General features: G+C 30.3%; 1 protein-coding gene across 1 annotated transcript in view; it reads left to right on the top strand.

The window, feature by feature from the left end:
• Positions 1-11069, top strand: part of LOC107439983 (acetoacetyl-CoA synthetase) — a 42689-nt gene extending 31620 nt beyond the window's left edge. The window contains exons 15-18 of the mRNA XM_043043530.2: positions 1076-1145; positions 2597-2655; positions 5747-5949; positions 10890-11069. Of these exons, the coding sequence (XP_042899464.2) occupies positions 1076-1145; positions 2597-2655; positions 5747-5949; positions 10890-11024 (467 nt within the window). The 3' untranslated portion in view covers positions 11025-11069. The remainder of the gene's footprint in view (positions 1-1075; positions 1146-2596; positions 2656-5746; positions 5950-10889) is intronic.
• Positions 11070-14830: the final 3761 nt, after the last annotated feature.

Below are 14830 nucleotides of genomic sequence, written 5' to 3'. Positions count from 1 at the left end.
AAGAAAGTTCTAAGTATATTTGACAAAAAATCTTAGGAAATGGTTTTTTTTTCTATCCTCAAATTAAAATGCTAAGTGTGCAAACGCTAATAAGCGGACAATTTAAATAAGTGTTGCGATTTTGGTTACTGTAAATTACAAGAATTGGAATTTTCAAGAAATAAAAGTAAAATACAACTGCATAATACAACTTTCTGTACACGGAGAAAGAAATTTTGATAAAATTGCCGTAAAGACAGAGTAATTTCTGATAAAATATTTTTAAAAAAAACTTTATTCTGGTAATAAAACTAAAATGCACCAAATCATTCATAATTGATAATTTTTCCATTCGTATTGTAAAGTTTTTCCGGAATTTCTGCTTTTCAAAATTATAGTTCGTATTAAATACATAAATACACAAGTGGGCGACCTTTGTGCTAAAATACAAACTAAGGTAAATAACGTTTAAGAGCACAAAAAATGTTTATAAATGCAGACAGCTGTTTCGGATGCTCAAAGGGCAACCTTCATCAGTGACAACAGAAAGAAATGAGAGAGAACAGATGAACTCTTTCATTTCTTTCTGTTGTCACTGATGAAGGTTGCCCTTTGAGCATCCGAAACAGCTGTCTGCATTTATAAATATTTCTTGTTCTCTTAAATGTTGTTTATCTTAGTTTGTATAGCTCTTATTATCGCATATTTAGTAAAAAATACAAAACTGTAAAGTAAATTTAACATAATAAATGGTTTTATGCCATGCTCTTGGGTATCATGATAAAATTACCCACTTTTACCACATTTACCAAATTTTACAACATATTATGAAACCATATTTTATTCTTAGTTTTACCAAAATTATTACCGAAGAACTTCATTAAAAACTACCGTGCTCTTTAGAGTTCCCATGGAGCCAGAAACACGGTAAATTTTACCATATTCTGATAGTTTTTACCACATTTTTTCTCTATGTAGTAAACGTAACTTTTCAAATTCCCTAAAATGTCAATTTATTTCGTTATCTACTAAATTTCACAATTTTGGCATCCTTATTTGGGCATTAATTTGAGCATCAAAAAACTTTTTATTTCAGGTAAATTTCTGATTGGTGATAAAGGTATAATTAATCCTAAGACTAAAGGCGTTACACTCTGTGGAAGAAGGTAAAAGTATATTTCTTGATTTTCTTACACTTCTAGAAAATTTGAAGTATGTTGTTAAGATTGTTCAAATTTGTTTTGACTTTAGTATACGACGAATTGAACCATAGTATTGCACAGATTAAACCATCAGAAATTTAAGAGTTAACCATCTCAGAATGATGATATACATAAAATATTGAAAAAAAAAACGAGAGAAAAAAATGTTCAATGTGAACCATAGTATTGCGTTATAAAGTTCTAGATTTTACCTGATTAAAAACTTTTCTCGCTTCGAAAATATATAAGTAGCAAATAACAATTTACGTGTTCAAAACAGGCATCCATTTTCAAGACTTGCCAGATGTGAATGAGAAGAAACAAAAGTGATTTGAAATAAAATAACGTTAAGTTTTTCCAGTGAAAATTGGAAAATAAAAGTGGAAACAAAACTAGAAAAACCACACAAACTGAGAGATAAAAGAGATGAAAAACCGAACAAAAAAACCACAGTAATGCGAGAGAGGAAAATCAGGGTAAAATGCATTTCCATCCGATATCTAGAGAATATGAGGAGCAGCTTTACCTCTTCATAGCGCGTCACTACCCCCAAATGANCCCCCCCCCCACATTACTTCATCATTACACGCCATTACTTCATCACCACATATGCCTATAATGCATGGAAATGCATTTTACCCTGACATCATGTCCTCGTCATTTTTATTATATGATTACACATCATTACCTTATTACCAACTCTCCGAAGCGTTTGTATTTTTCCCTGATTTGTCCTTCTCGGATACTGTGGTTTTTCATTTTTTTTCTCTCTCAACTACTGTGATTTTTCTAGTTTTGGTTCTTATCTTTACTTTTCCATTTTTCGTTGGAAACTTTATATTTTTTATTTCAAATCATTTTTGTTTCATTTAATTCCCGTCTGGCAAATTTCGAAATTGGGCGCCTGCTTTTGAAGAGCTTGAAACATGACGATTCTTACTTGCCATTCATATATTTTTGAAGCGAATGAAATTTTTAATCAGGTTGAATAGTTCCTAAGAAATTGAATTTTAAAAAAGCCGTACTAGCATGTTTGAAGTTACTCCTTTTAACCATTAAAATTGAAACTTTAAATGTAAAGATCCAATCATTAGATTGAAAGTAATTCAGTATAATCCATTTTTGTTTTGCGCTCTGTACATTTCAACCAAATTCATTCCCAGACAAAGTAAAAAATTATGTCGGGAGATATTCTTTTCAAATGTAATATATGTTCTTTTTGGAATTCCACCACAAATTTTCAAAGAAAATCATTTTAAAAATTATATGGACGCGTACAAGGATTACTTCTATATATATTTCTCCTGAATGTTGTACACTGTATTAAAAACCACACCCAATGTACTGAAAAAGTACCTAAAAAAATAGTGATATTTTTGAGTGACCGATTTTAATGGAGTTTAAAATTGTTTTAGTGACGAGACGCTGAAACAACGAGGATGCCGATTTGGAAGCTCAGAGATTTATAACATAGGTAAGTTAGATTCTACGTGTCTTTGATGTGGTTGAAGGGTCTAGTGCAGGGATGGCGAACCAATGGCACGAGTGCCATTTAATGCATGCGACACAATATTTCAGGCGCTCTACCGATCACAATTGTTATTGCACTATGAATTGTTATTACACAAATGTCGCACACTATGAAAAGCATATGTAACAATTAAATTAAAATTCACAAAAAACAAACAAAATAATAAACAATTAATAAAAAAATTAACAATTAATGCTAAAAGAACAATTAATAACCATAAAAAAAAGCTAACAATAAATAACTAGGAAAATAATCAACAGCCCTGCTTAAACTAATATCTTACAACCTAATATAAGTTATTTGTCATTTAATCTGCAATAACAGAAGTCCCACTGATGCTACTTTAAGTTGAATTACGCGTTTAACTGAGACATTGCAAAATGTATTTTCTTTTCAATGTAAATAAAGAGTTTTAAGTTGATAGTATTTAGTATTATAATTTTCCCAATAATCATGAGGTCAAAATTATTTGACGGCACGTCTGTGATTTCATTAAACAATTTTTTAGAAAAAATGGCACGTTGGTGTATAAAGGTTCGCCACCCCTGGTCTAGTGGGTAAAGATTCTAAATTATAACTATTAGTGCAAAATTATTAGTTAAAATTGCAAGCATATCTGAGTAAAGTAGCCTGGAAATATAAACGTTGCTCCCTCTCTTTATTTCGTTTTTAATTTTTACTGGTTTTTTTGTGTTGCACTTGAGAAAGTTATTCGTGATTCAGGCATCAATACCAGTGGTCACATTTTTACTAGATCCGTACAACTATTTGCCTATTCTGATGATGTTGATATAATAGCTCGTTCCCTTCCTACCCTGAAAGAGGCATTTCTTTGCCCTTGAGTTGACTGCAAGGCAAATGGGCTTGGTCATAAATGTAAATAAAACAAAATACATATTATTCTCAAGAAACAGAGTCCCAGACTCCTATCTCGAAATAAATTCTTATAGATTTGAAACAGTGGAGAGTTTTACTTACTTAGGATCAATTGTTACCATTGACAACAGAATGACTCCTGAAATAAAAAACCGACTCTATTTGGCAAATAGGGCTGTCTGGGCTGAGAAAATTTATTAAATCTAGGTTTCTTTCTAGAAAAACAAAGTTCTTAATCTACAAAACTCTTGTCCGGCCAGTCTTGACATACGCCTCTGAAGCTTGGACAATGACAAAACTGGAGGAAAATTGTATCGCATTATTTGAGAGAAAGATTTTGCGAGGTATACTTGGTGGTGTAAATGAAAACAATAACTGGAGAAGGAGATTTAACTTTGAACTGTACAAGATTTATAAACAACCTGATATTATTAAATACATAAAAATAAATAGAAGGAATTGGATCGCCCACGTTATTCGTATGAGTGACGACAACACAATAAAAAAGATGCTGCTTTTTAGACCCACTGGAAAAAGAAAGCGGGGAAGGCCGCGGTTGAGATGGGCTGACTCAGTGGAGTCTGATTTTCTCGCAATTAATGAAAAAAATTGGAGATCAAAGATATATCGGAAGTCGTCGTGGAGAAATCTTCAGAGGAATGCATTGGCTCACATTGGGCTATCGGGCCAACTATGATGATCATGGTTTTTAGTGTTTTTAGCTCATTAGTGAAAGAATAACACAATTCGATTATTTCTTGAGGGAATGAATATTAACTGAACGCGGCAAAGCTAATACTACGATATGTTCTTGTGTATACTATGTTGGTCTGGCATGTCCTAATATACTGCAATATGTAAATGTAATGCTTTTGGTTTAATTACGATATGCAATATTCCGCCACTAGAGAATATATCATTACCCGATTATACATTTTTTAGAAAGTATCTTCAATTTATTAAACTTATTTCCTTAAGTGGAGAAAGGTGTGGTCGATGACTTCGATGGAACGATCGGATTTTCAAGTACTACTTGTAGCATTTGACGTAGTGAGGTGCCTTTATTAAATATTTGCTAGACATTAAATACTGATCTAAAGAAATCAGATACAAAATCATATTTTTTTGAAACTTACGATAGCTTACGCCTCAAATCATGCCTCAAATCATGTTAACCAGCATATATGCAATGATTAACCCATTACATAACATAATTATGTTAAACTAGGGTCCCTTGTTCACTGCCGCAGACCAACCGATGATTGCTTCGCAATAATTGTTGCTTTTTTTGGCATTAAACAGGTTTTTTTTTCTACAAAGTTGACAGTATTCGCTAAAAATTTATAAATACTAAAAAGAATTCTGTTTGCTTATGTTTACATCCCCACTTCCTACGTTCAAATATTGCACAAATAATAATCGTAAAACGGTTGGTAAGCTTAGACACCTATTTAATTAAGTTCGAGTACTTAAAATCAAGCGTAATAAGGTAATATCCTAGAATCACGTTATAATAAAGAAACAATTCTTTTAATATTTAACCATTAATTGAGAAAACAATCAAAATCAAAAACGTAATAATAGATGGGAAGAATAAGTAAAATAGTAATAATTTGACGATCTGTTTCAGAGCTCTAGTATTCATAAATGTGCTTTTAACTCTCATAGAATGAGAGAAACGAAATTGGAGACAGGGAAGCTCAGATGCACTTAATCAATAGCAAAGAGGACATTACGTTAGATGATTTTTTTAAGTAAAATAAATATGATATATAATTAAGCAAAATAATATTTTTAAGTAGAACTAATATTAAATCAAAACTATACCTTATATGACTTTTAATAATTTTATGCTGATTACAACCAAAAATGTGGAAATTGTGGGGAAACTGAATCATACCGTGTGATTTTCCGGCCATTTCCATTGTTGTTAGTGCATTTTATATCTGCATCAACAATGGAAAACTGTATTAGAACGGACCATTGTATTTTAATGCTATATAGAGAAATACCATTACTTTTTAAAATGTAGCAATATCTTGAAATTCATATGATAGCTTGTCTATTTAATTAGAATGATCAAATCAACGTTTAACCAGTTATCATAACCAGTTAAGGCTGATGAAATGAATGCTAAAAAATCTATTACTTCTTACAGTGGAACAATTTTCTGAAGTTCGTGATAGCTTATGTGTGTCTCATTACAATCAGCAAATGGATGAAAGAGCTGTTCTCTTTTTGAAAATGAAAGAAGACCATCAGTTCAGTAAAGATCTGACCAATAGAATACGGGTAGCCATCACAAAGGAGTTAACTGCTAGACACGTTCCTGATGTCATAATCGAAGCTCAAGATATACCAGTTCGTATGAATTTTATGTTACAAGGCATCCAAAAGAGATGACAGATTTGAAAAATTCATTTAACAAATGGGAAGAAACTAAAATTAATGGTTTACTGCATTCAACTTAGGAAGCATATTTATTCTCATCAAATTTCTAAATTAATTAATAACTTCGTTTACAGATGGCGCTGCTATCAAGCAATGCTTACTGTTTCACATCTGGTAATTCAAACTAAAATATTTATGCAAAGGTGAGTTAATTTTTTACCCACGGCAGGTTGACTATGTTAATTTACTACAACAACTATGGCACGTAGAAACAGCAAATGATAGTTTATTGAAAAACATTTTCTATTAAAACTTTCGGTTAGCAGCGCCATGTGTTGATGAATTGTGTAACTAATTTCGAAAATTAGAAAAGAATTTCACGTTTTTTAAAAAGAACGCTACTAACTGTATAGTTTTTTTTCAAGTGATTTTCTCCAATTATTGGCCATTTTTGAAAACCTGTTATCAATCATCGAAATTATGAAATAATTATAATCAGTTCATACATTTTTTTGAAATTACACTCTGTGCAATTACTAAAATTAACAGAACAAAAATCTTAAAATAATTATACTGAAAAGCTTTCAAAAGTTTCACTTAGGAAACTTGATTTTCAATCGCATACATCTAACTTTGTTGCCAAGTTCATCGACAGATGGCACTGTCAACTAAAAAGCTATTAAAACAATGTTTTAAAAATAAACACAATTTGCAGCAACAATGAGCAGAATTTTACTTGCCTGTGCAAATATTTTAGCTATAATGGTCTGACATGAAGCAGGAAACTTATTTAATAATTTCGTTTAATCAATTGCGCCATCAGTTAGCAAACTTCGTGACTAATTTTACAACTTAGACAGAATAATTTACGAGGATTCTTAAGTAGAATGCAGCAAGCTGTTCATTTTAATATCTTTCCTATTTCCTTATACATTTTTTTTAAATCTGCGATATTTTTTAGAAATTCTGTATTAATGCAGGTGAAAGTGGACGTTGACAGGTAAAATTTGGAGATAGTTTTTATTATGGTTTTCAGGTTTATTTATTGGTTTCGGGGCTCTGAAAACGAATAAGCATTTTGTGACTAAAATTTTTCCGTAAAATATTTTTCCAGAAAAAAAAACGGTATAAAATAGTTTTTTACATGAAACTTTTTTTTTGAACATAGGAAATTTCTGATGGCATATTTGAAAACAAGAGACAATTCCCTGCTAATGCTAAACCTAAAATGTTTCTGTAGAGTAATAAATCAAAATATTATAAATATTGGAACAATGACTACTGCATTACAATGTTGTCCCCCTCATTACTTCAGCGGAAAAAACTACAGAAGAATAATTATTAAAAGTTTGAAATTCATGAATCCTCTCCACAGTAATCTAGTAATATATAATAAAAAAATATTTCTGCCCCCTGAGGGGACGACACCCTCAGTATCCATAATTTTTCCTTCTTTTCAGTGGCGCAACAGTCCATAGAGGGTCAAGGCCTATAATGTGCCATCTCAGTTTTCTTGACCATAGGCTCTGGGGTGCAAGAGCAGATGCTCCAGTCCGTTGATCAGCCGAACGCGGGATCTCCAGTGTTTAGTTCCCAAGCATGCTTGGTATTCATTTATCAATGTACTGAAGGGATTAAAGGCTGAGTCAACCTTGCCCGGCCTAAGGATCGAACCCAGGACCTGTGGCACGGTAGCGCAAAGCCACCGGGCGTCAAGCAACACATCAACTTAATTGTTATAAGTTACACTCAATATTATATTTTTTACTTTTTCATATAAAACCCTTTCGAACCATTTATAGAAAAATTATTTCCTTTTTCTTTAACATTCCCTAAAATTATAATTTCTAAAGGGTGCTTTTTCATTTTTAACTTTGTGCCTATCTTTCTAAATTTTTACTCAATTTAGACTTCGAATAACACTCACGTGAGTTCTCCCCTCCCCCTCATTAATTTATTTCCAGCTCCTGAGAAGACTCTTGAGCAAACATTTATGAACGAACATTATTGAACGAATTGAGTTCCGGCTTCACGAATTTAAGCACCGTGTTTCGCTTGGCCGAACTCAGGTCGGACATTCCAAAATTGGAAACATTTGCGTTCCCCGAACTGAATTAATCGATGCTACATTGAAGTTTATATATAAAAAAAAAATAGTGCGTGGAGTCCCTCCGCGAGAAAGAAGTTAAACTTCGCAACCTGCGACGTTAATTGTTGAAGAATCAGCAGTCGTAGAAGGATCACTAGTTCTATTCAACGACTCTTTTTCCTGCTCCGCTCGCTTCCGTGCTCTGTAATCACGGTAATATTGTGCATTTTTCCCTCGTGGACCTCTTGAACCAGTGGAAGTGCTTGTGGTTGCCTCATCGTCTCGCCCTGGAAAATGTATTTGTATTAATAATGTATGTGAATGCGTCATAATGTAATTTCAGAAGAGAAAACCTAACAATCAATTGATATTCACAAGAGACGTACCTTGACATAACCTTAAATCCGTCGCATTGTCCGTGGGATTGTTTTCACTCATTTTTTACAATTGTTATCCACTAAATTTGAAAATAAAAAATACTACCCTATTAAATTATATGTGTATCAAAACAAACTAAAAAAATATTTATAGAAAAACAATACTTTTATGACTTTTATTATTTTTATGCTAGTGAGAACCAAAACAATATGGAAATGAATGAGGGAAAACTGGATCCTACCACGTGATTTCCCGGCCAATAAAAATGTAGCGTTAAACGTTTAACGCAACCTTGTTGGAAGTCGCATAAGAAGTATAACTTCAATAAAAATAACAATCAAACGAAAATAAAAAATGGAAACAAAAAAAGTTATTTGCCAAATTTAGTATAAAAATTACTCTTTTCTGACAATAATAAGATGTAAGGTATCCTAGGTTAGTTACAATAATTATCAATATGTTGCCCCCTGCTATTATGTTTTCAAGGACATTCAAAGTAAATTCATTGCGTAAAAATAATAAATATGCTAGTAATCTTCCTTCATTTTCACGTTTCTTCAATAAATGATCCATGGAATTGTCATAATGTAAAGCAACTATCATTCCTGCTCTAATATTCAATAAATGTGAAATCAACGACCTAATGAAAAAGTGTTATATTATGCCCCTTCCTCTCTCTCTTTTTCGTTATTTGTTTATTATTTTTTAAACTGAAACTCGGGAATCGTATGGAAAACAGTAAGGAAGGTAAAAACACAAGATTATAATCTAAATAAACTTAAAACAAAATATACAAAATTGAACTAGTTTGTAGTAATTGTTTACAAGGGATTTGTTCTTAAAACTTTAATATAGTGACTCAGAGAGAGTATAATTTTGCTTCGTTAGAAACCTTAAATTATAGATTTCTTTTTTAAAAAATAATAATGAATGATGTCATTCTTATCAAAGTGAAAAATAAAGGACATTAACCCTAAGAAAATAAATCAGATTGTGACATCACCATAGAGGAAACTTCGGATATACTTAGTAGAAAAGGGGGTCAGCTTTGTACTAAATAAAATTGTCTATTTCATTGTTTCCAATTTTATTACTTTGTTAGATTATTATTTTTGCTTCATATCATTTGGTTAATATATTTTCTTATCATTCGCATCATTAAAATTGATTTTCTAAATTTTGATCGAAAGAAAAAAACACATTTCCCGGGGAAGTTCTTGATCACAAAATGCGGATTAGTATTCAGCACCCCAACTGTAGAAAAAATAAAAACTCTCGCCAATTTTTGCAGGTTAAATCTTCTATTGCCTGGACTAGTGTGATTTACAGTTCGCAAAAACATAGACGGACCACACTGTTCTAGGACTCAGTCTTTATGACTTGAGAGGGTGACTTCAAAAATGCTAATTAATTTGTGTGTAGACGATATCTTAAGTTACGAAATCACACACAAAAACATACTTTCTTTGAATAAACATTCCTTTTTTTTTCAACGGATACAGATTTCTGACCCTCAAAATATAGGAGGTAGCCGAAATTTGGGAAATATAGTCACAATAGTTTGGTCAGGAGAATCCAAAGTTTGGATCTTATAATGCTAATTTTACTCTTTGCGTATTTCGCCATATATTTTTAAGCGAATTCAAATGGATCTCTTTTAGTACACAATTATAAAGCTCATTTATTTAAAGATAATGTATTGCAAAACATAACCTTCAGTAACCTTTTTTGTTATTTTATTTTATAATAGCCCAAAAATTTTGGAATTGTTAAGTATAAAATTTTAAAGAACATAACTTTTTATAGCAGAATACAAAATTGAAGCGAAATCGGCGGAATAGTTCCTGAGAAATCGGATTTTAAAAATACGACTTTTTCAAAATTCGATTTTTAGGGAACTATTCGACAGATTTCCGTCAAATTTCATATTTTGCCATTAAAAATTGCATTCTTTAAAATGATGCAAAAATTGTACACCTCACAATTCAAAATGCTTTCGACTATTAAATAAAATAATAAACATTTTCTAAAAGTTATATTTTGCATGGAATTACCGTTTTATAAACGAATTAAACATTTTCAATTTGCTTAAAAAGTTCTCAAGATATAGTGAAATATGCAAAAAGTAAAATTAACATTAAGGGGTCCAAACTTCGGACCCATCTTCTGACTTAACTGCTGCTACCACTATACTGTGGGGTTTAGAAATCCGTATCTGTCTAAAAAAGGCATGTTTATTCTGAGAAAGTACTTTTTTGTGTCTGATTTCATAATGGCATATTTAAGATTGAGTCCTAAAACGTGAAGATCCGATTATTAGATCGAAAGTTATTCAGGGTGATTAGTTTTTTATTTTGTGCACAGAACTGTTATCATAGATATGGGTATATTTTAGAAATATGAACACAATTTAATTACTATTATTATTCTTTTTTTCTTGCAGTACAACGTCAATGGAAAGAAAATGGAATTGCTAGTAAAGAGTATCATCAATAATAAGTCGTATATAACTGATTTCGTTAGTAATCCGGACTCCCTGAAGTACTACATTAATAGAAAAGAACTCTGTACAAACTAAATATTAATTAAATAAACTGCTTTCTTTTTTCCATTTTAAAATAAATACATAAAATAATTGTTATTAAAATAATTTAGGCTTAGAGTCTAGTGAAATTTATATTTGCTGCTTAATTTCCTATTTTACAAGATATACTGTTCTAAATATGTAGAATGTGGGTGCTAAGCAATCATTTTCCCAATTATATATTTTTTAGAAACCTTGCCAAAAATTAACTTAAAACTGCATGAATTATGGATATTAAAATTTAGACGAGAAAAACAGAAAAAACCGTTTTAACTCCATAACGAGGAAAGCTGGATTAAATTCATCAGAACCTATTTCATTTCCGAAGAAATTGAGAGAAAGGAAAAAAACATTTTTTAGAAACACAAGATTAATCTGGCAAACAAATAAAAAGTAAAGACGTGTGCTGATAAACTTTTATTTAAACAAACATCTTTAAAATTCTATTCATACAAAATATGAATTCTAGCGAACAATCTTAATATAAATAATTCTCTCTCATAGTGAGAACAGCCAGCTATAACTCTTGAGGAATATGCAAGGTAACAATTATTGCACTATATGGAAAAAAACTGATAACTAACTCAGCAGTAGGACATGGAGTTTTTCAGGGCACATTGCTCTTTTTCAGTGAAACTGTCAAAAAACAGCATTACATATTTATTGACATGGCCATCCAGATCTCCAGATTTTAACCCCTGTGGTTCATCTTTAGAGCAATCACTTAACTTGAAACTGCTACTCTTACGACTCGCTGTATCTGACGATTCAGCAAGTTTTGCAGGATTGTGCTATTTGTTTGCTCCACATCACAGACATGAATAGCAAGCATATAAAATACGCCATGAAGTAAATCTAAACATTAGTTACATTTAAAGTTAGCATAAAATGATTAAACTCATTATTTTTTGAAAATTTCTTTTTTATTTCATATAGCTCAATAATTGTCATTTTTTGATTATTAAGTAATTTTATCACTGAGATCATAAATATAGTGATATTATATTCATTTACATAGAATCTATAAATATTACATTCAACAAGTTGCATGAAAAGACAAAGAATCAAACACATCTACTTGCCGAAATCAGTTAAGTATATCATAATCCATAACTTTTGAGCAGTATATATTTATTCATTTCAGATTTCTGTTACTTCTTCGCCAACTAGCATAACCCTAATCTTGAATTCGATTGTTAGAAAAAACTACCTTAAATTGAGGAGTAATATAAGTTACTCTGTTTTAGTTTATGTTGTGGCTATAATGAATCAATGAATGTAGCTATAATGAATTTCATTTAGAAATTTCAGCTACAGCATCTTAAAATATAAAAAATTACACTTTAAAGTGGGAAAAAATCAAAATTTATAAACAAACAATTATACAGTAGAATCCTCTTTATTTGATAAGCAGGCTACAAAAAAATGTCAAGTAGATAATACAGTGAAACCTCCATTAAAGAACACCTCTAAGTAGCGACCTCCTCTATTTGCGCCATTTTCGTGGGCCACTGAATTTTTTTCATTGACTTTGTGTCAAAGAAAACCTTTAGGAGAGACCATTAAAACCTCTGCACCAAATGTGAAAAAAGTCAAATAAGGAAACACGAAAAAAAATCAAAACAAAAAATATTAACAGAACAATTAAATAAATTAAAATGCATTCAAAATATTTATATGAGGTTTTTATCTATAGAGCTCTTTTTGACGTCTTTGAAAAAGATCTACGCACTCCTGCTGCAGTCAAAGTGCACTAAAGACGATGCTGTCAATGATTTATGTTTAGAGTTGAAAGTTAAACTAGAAAAAAATGTTGTTTTCAAAAAACTAAGCATCTCAAACAAACAAACCTCTTCTCATCTTTTAAAGATAACTAATTTTCATGATTTAAAGTAAATTAAATGCAAACTTAAACAAAAAACATTATTGTTTATTTATTCAAAATAGTACTTACATTCATAATTGGTAAACTTGCTTTTGCACATTAATATATCAGTATCGATCATTTCTATTGGCACTAAATTTTATTCATCGATCCAGTTTTCATGATGCCAACACAAGTGGCACTTCCACACCAAGAAAATGGCACTGAGTAAAATTTTAATCTTTAGCGAAATATCATGTATTTCGATAACATTTTGAAGTCAATAGAGGTAACCTCGAATAACAACCAACGTCATTAACAACCATTTTACTGCAATACAGAGAGTGGTCGCTTTTGAGAGGTTTCACTGTATATAAATAATCTTTCTTAATCTATAATAAATCAGTCATGGATAATATTTTGAATGAAAAATTGAAGAATAAATATTTGTGTAGAAATTTCAATAAGTGCAAATTTATTTCTAAAATATGAAATAAAAAAGTTTAAACCAATTGAATTTTTCAAATATAAAAAACTGATTGAATAAATTATATTTATTCAAATGTGGCAACAGTACTTTCACTAAACTCTAGGGGCTTATTTTGCAAGATTTTTCAATATAGTAATTTAACAAGGAAACGGCAACAATATATCATCTATTTTGGATAAATATCATGTTTAATCATCTATTATGAATAAAATTTAAATATAATAAATAAAGCCTATGGCTATCACACACTTTAAACAATAAACATTTTCATGAAAACGCATAGGCACTAAAATGGGCCAACATATATAAAATATTTAATTGTGATATTTCAACTTCAGCTACAGAACTCTCATGGCTACCTATGCATATGAGAGAAGAGCTTCTTCCCTCTTTAGCTTATAAAAAAGGAACTAGTTATAAAGAATCTGCATATTAGACAGAGTGTTATGAAATCGCCATACTTAATACATACATTTTTAAAAGTCCTAGCCAGGAAAAAAAACACATTCACATTAGGGGTCAAAAATTAACATGCAAACAAGGAATAAAAACGCTATCGCATACATAACACAACTTTTAAATTTACATTTTCTTCCAATCAAACATATCATGTCTCAACAGTGTTTGGTTAGATTTCGACAGTATTTTTGTTCCCTGTTTATATACAAATTTGAGAATCCTACTAAGAATAGTATTTTAATAAACAAGGATTCTAAAAATACATATTAAGAGTGGCAATTATCAAACATCAAGTACATTAATTTGTACATAGATAGTATGATATTTATTAATATTATACAATTTTCATTTGGGTAGCAAATATAATTTAGAAAAACATTAACAATAAATAACATTAATATGGGGATGTAGCTAATATTTGTGTATAAAAAGACTATNTTATATATATATATATATATATATATATATATATATATAAAAGCTTTAACTAATCTCATATAAATCTTCTTTATTATTCAAAATTAAACACTTTTTCACACTTTATAATTCACCTTCTGCTTCATATTCTATTTTTGCATTCAAGTAAGCATAAATATATATTTCAGATTTTTTCCCTTTACTAACTGTGAGAATCATATTATTCCTTCAACCTATTTAATAGATCAATTGTAATTACTAAGGTTTCCCTTAGTAATTACAATTCCTTCTCAATGAGACGTAACATACCATCTGTAAGATTTTCTGTTTAGTTTAGAGTAGTTGGTTTAATTAATTTAAATTTTGCCCAGACAGAAATTTATAATCATATACAAGAATAAAATAAAAATTAATTTTTAACAACCTTTAATTTTAAATATAATCACATTTTTACAAAATAAATAAATAAATAAAAGCAAACATTAAGAACAACTTTAATAAAACCAGAAATAAAACAGTAAAACTCACAAAATGTTGAAAGAATATGCAAACATTTTGGTTATATATTGA

This window comes from Parasteatoda tepidariorum, chromosome 10, assembly GCF_043381705.1.
Source record: "Parasteatoda tepidariorum isolate YZ-2023 chromosome 10, CAS_Ptep_4.0, whole genome shotgun sequence".
NCBI classification, from domain to species: domain Eukaryota; kingdom Metazoa; phylum Arthropoda; class Arachnida; order Araneae; family Theridiidae; genus Parasteatoda; species Parasteatoda tepidariorum.
Note: the sequence above shows the minus strand (reverse complement) of the source record. Positions and strands in the feature narration are given on the sequence as shown.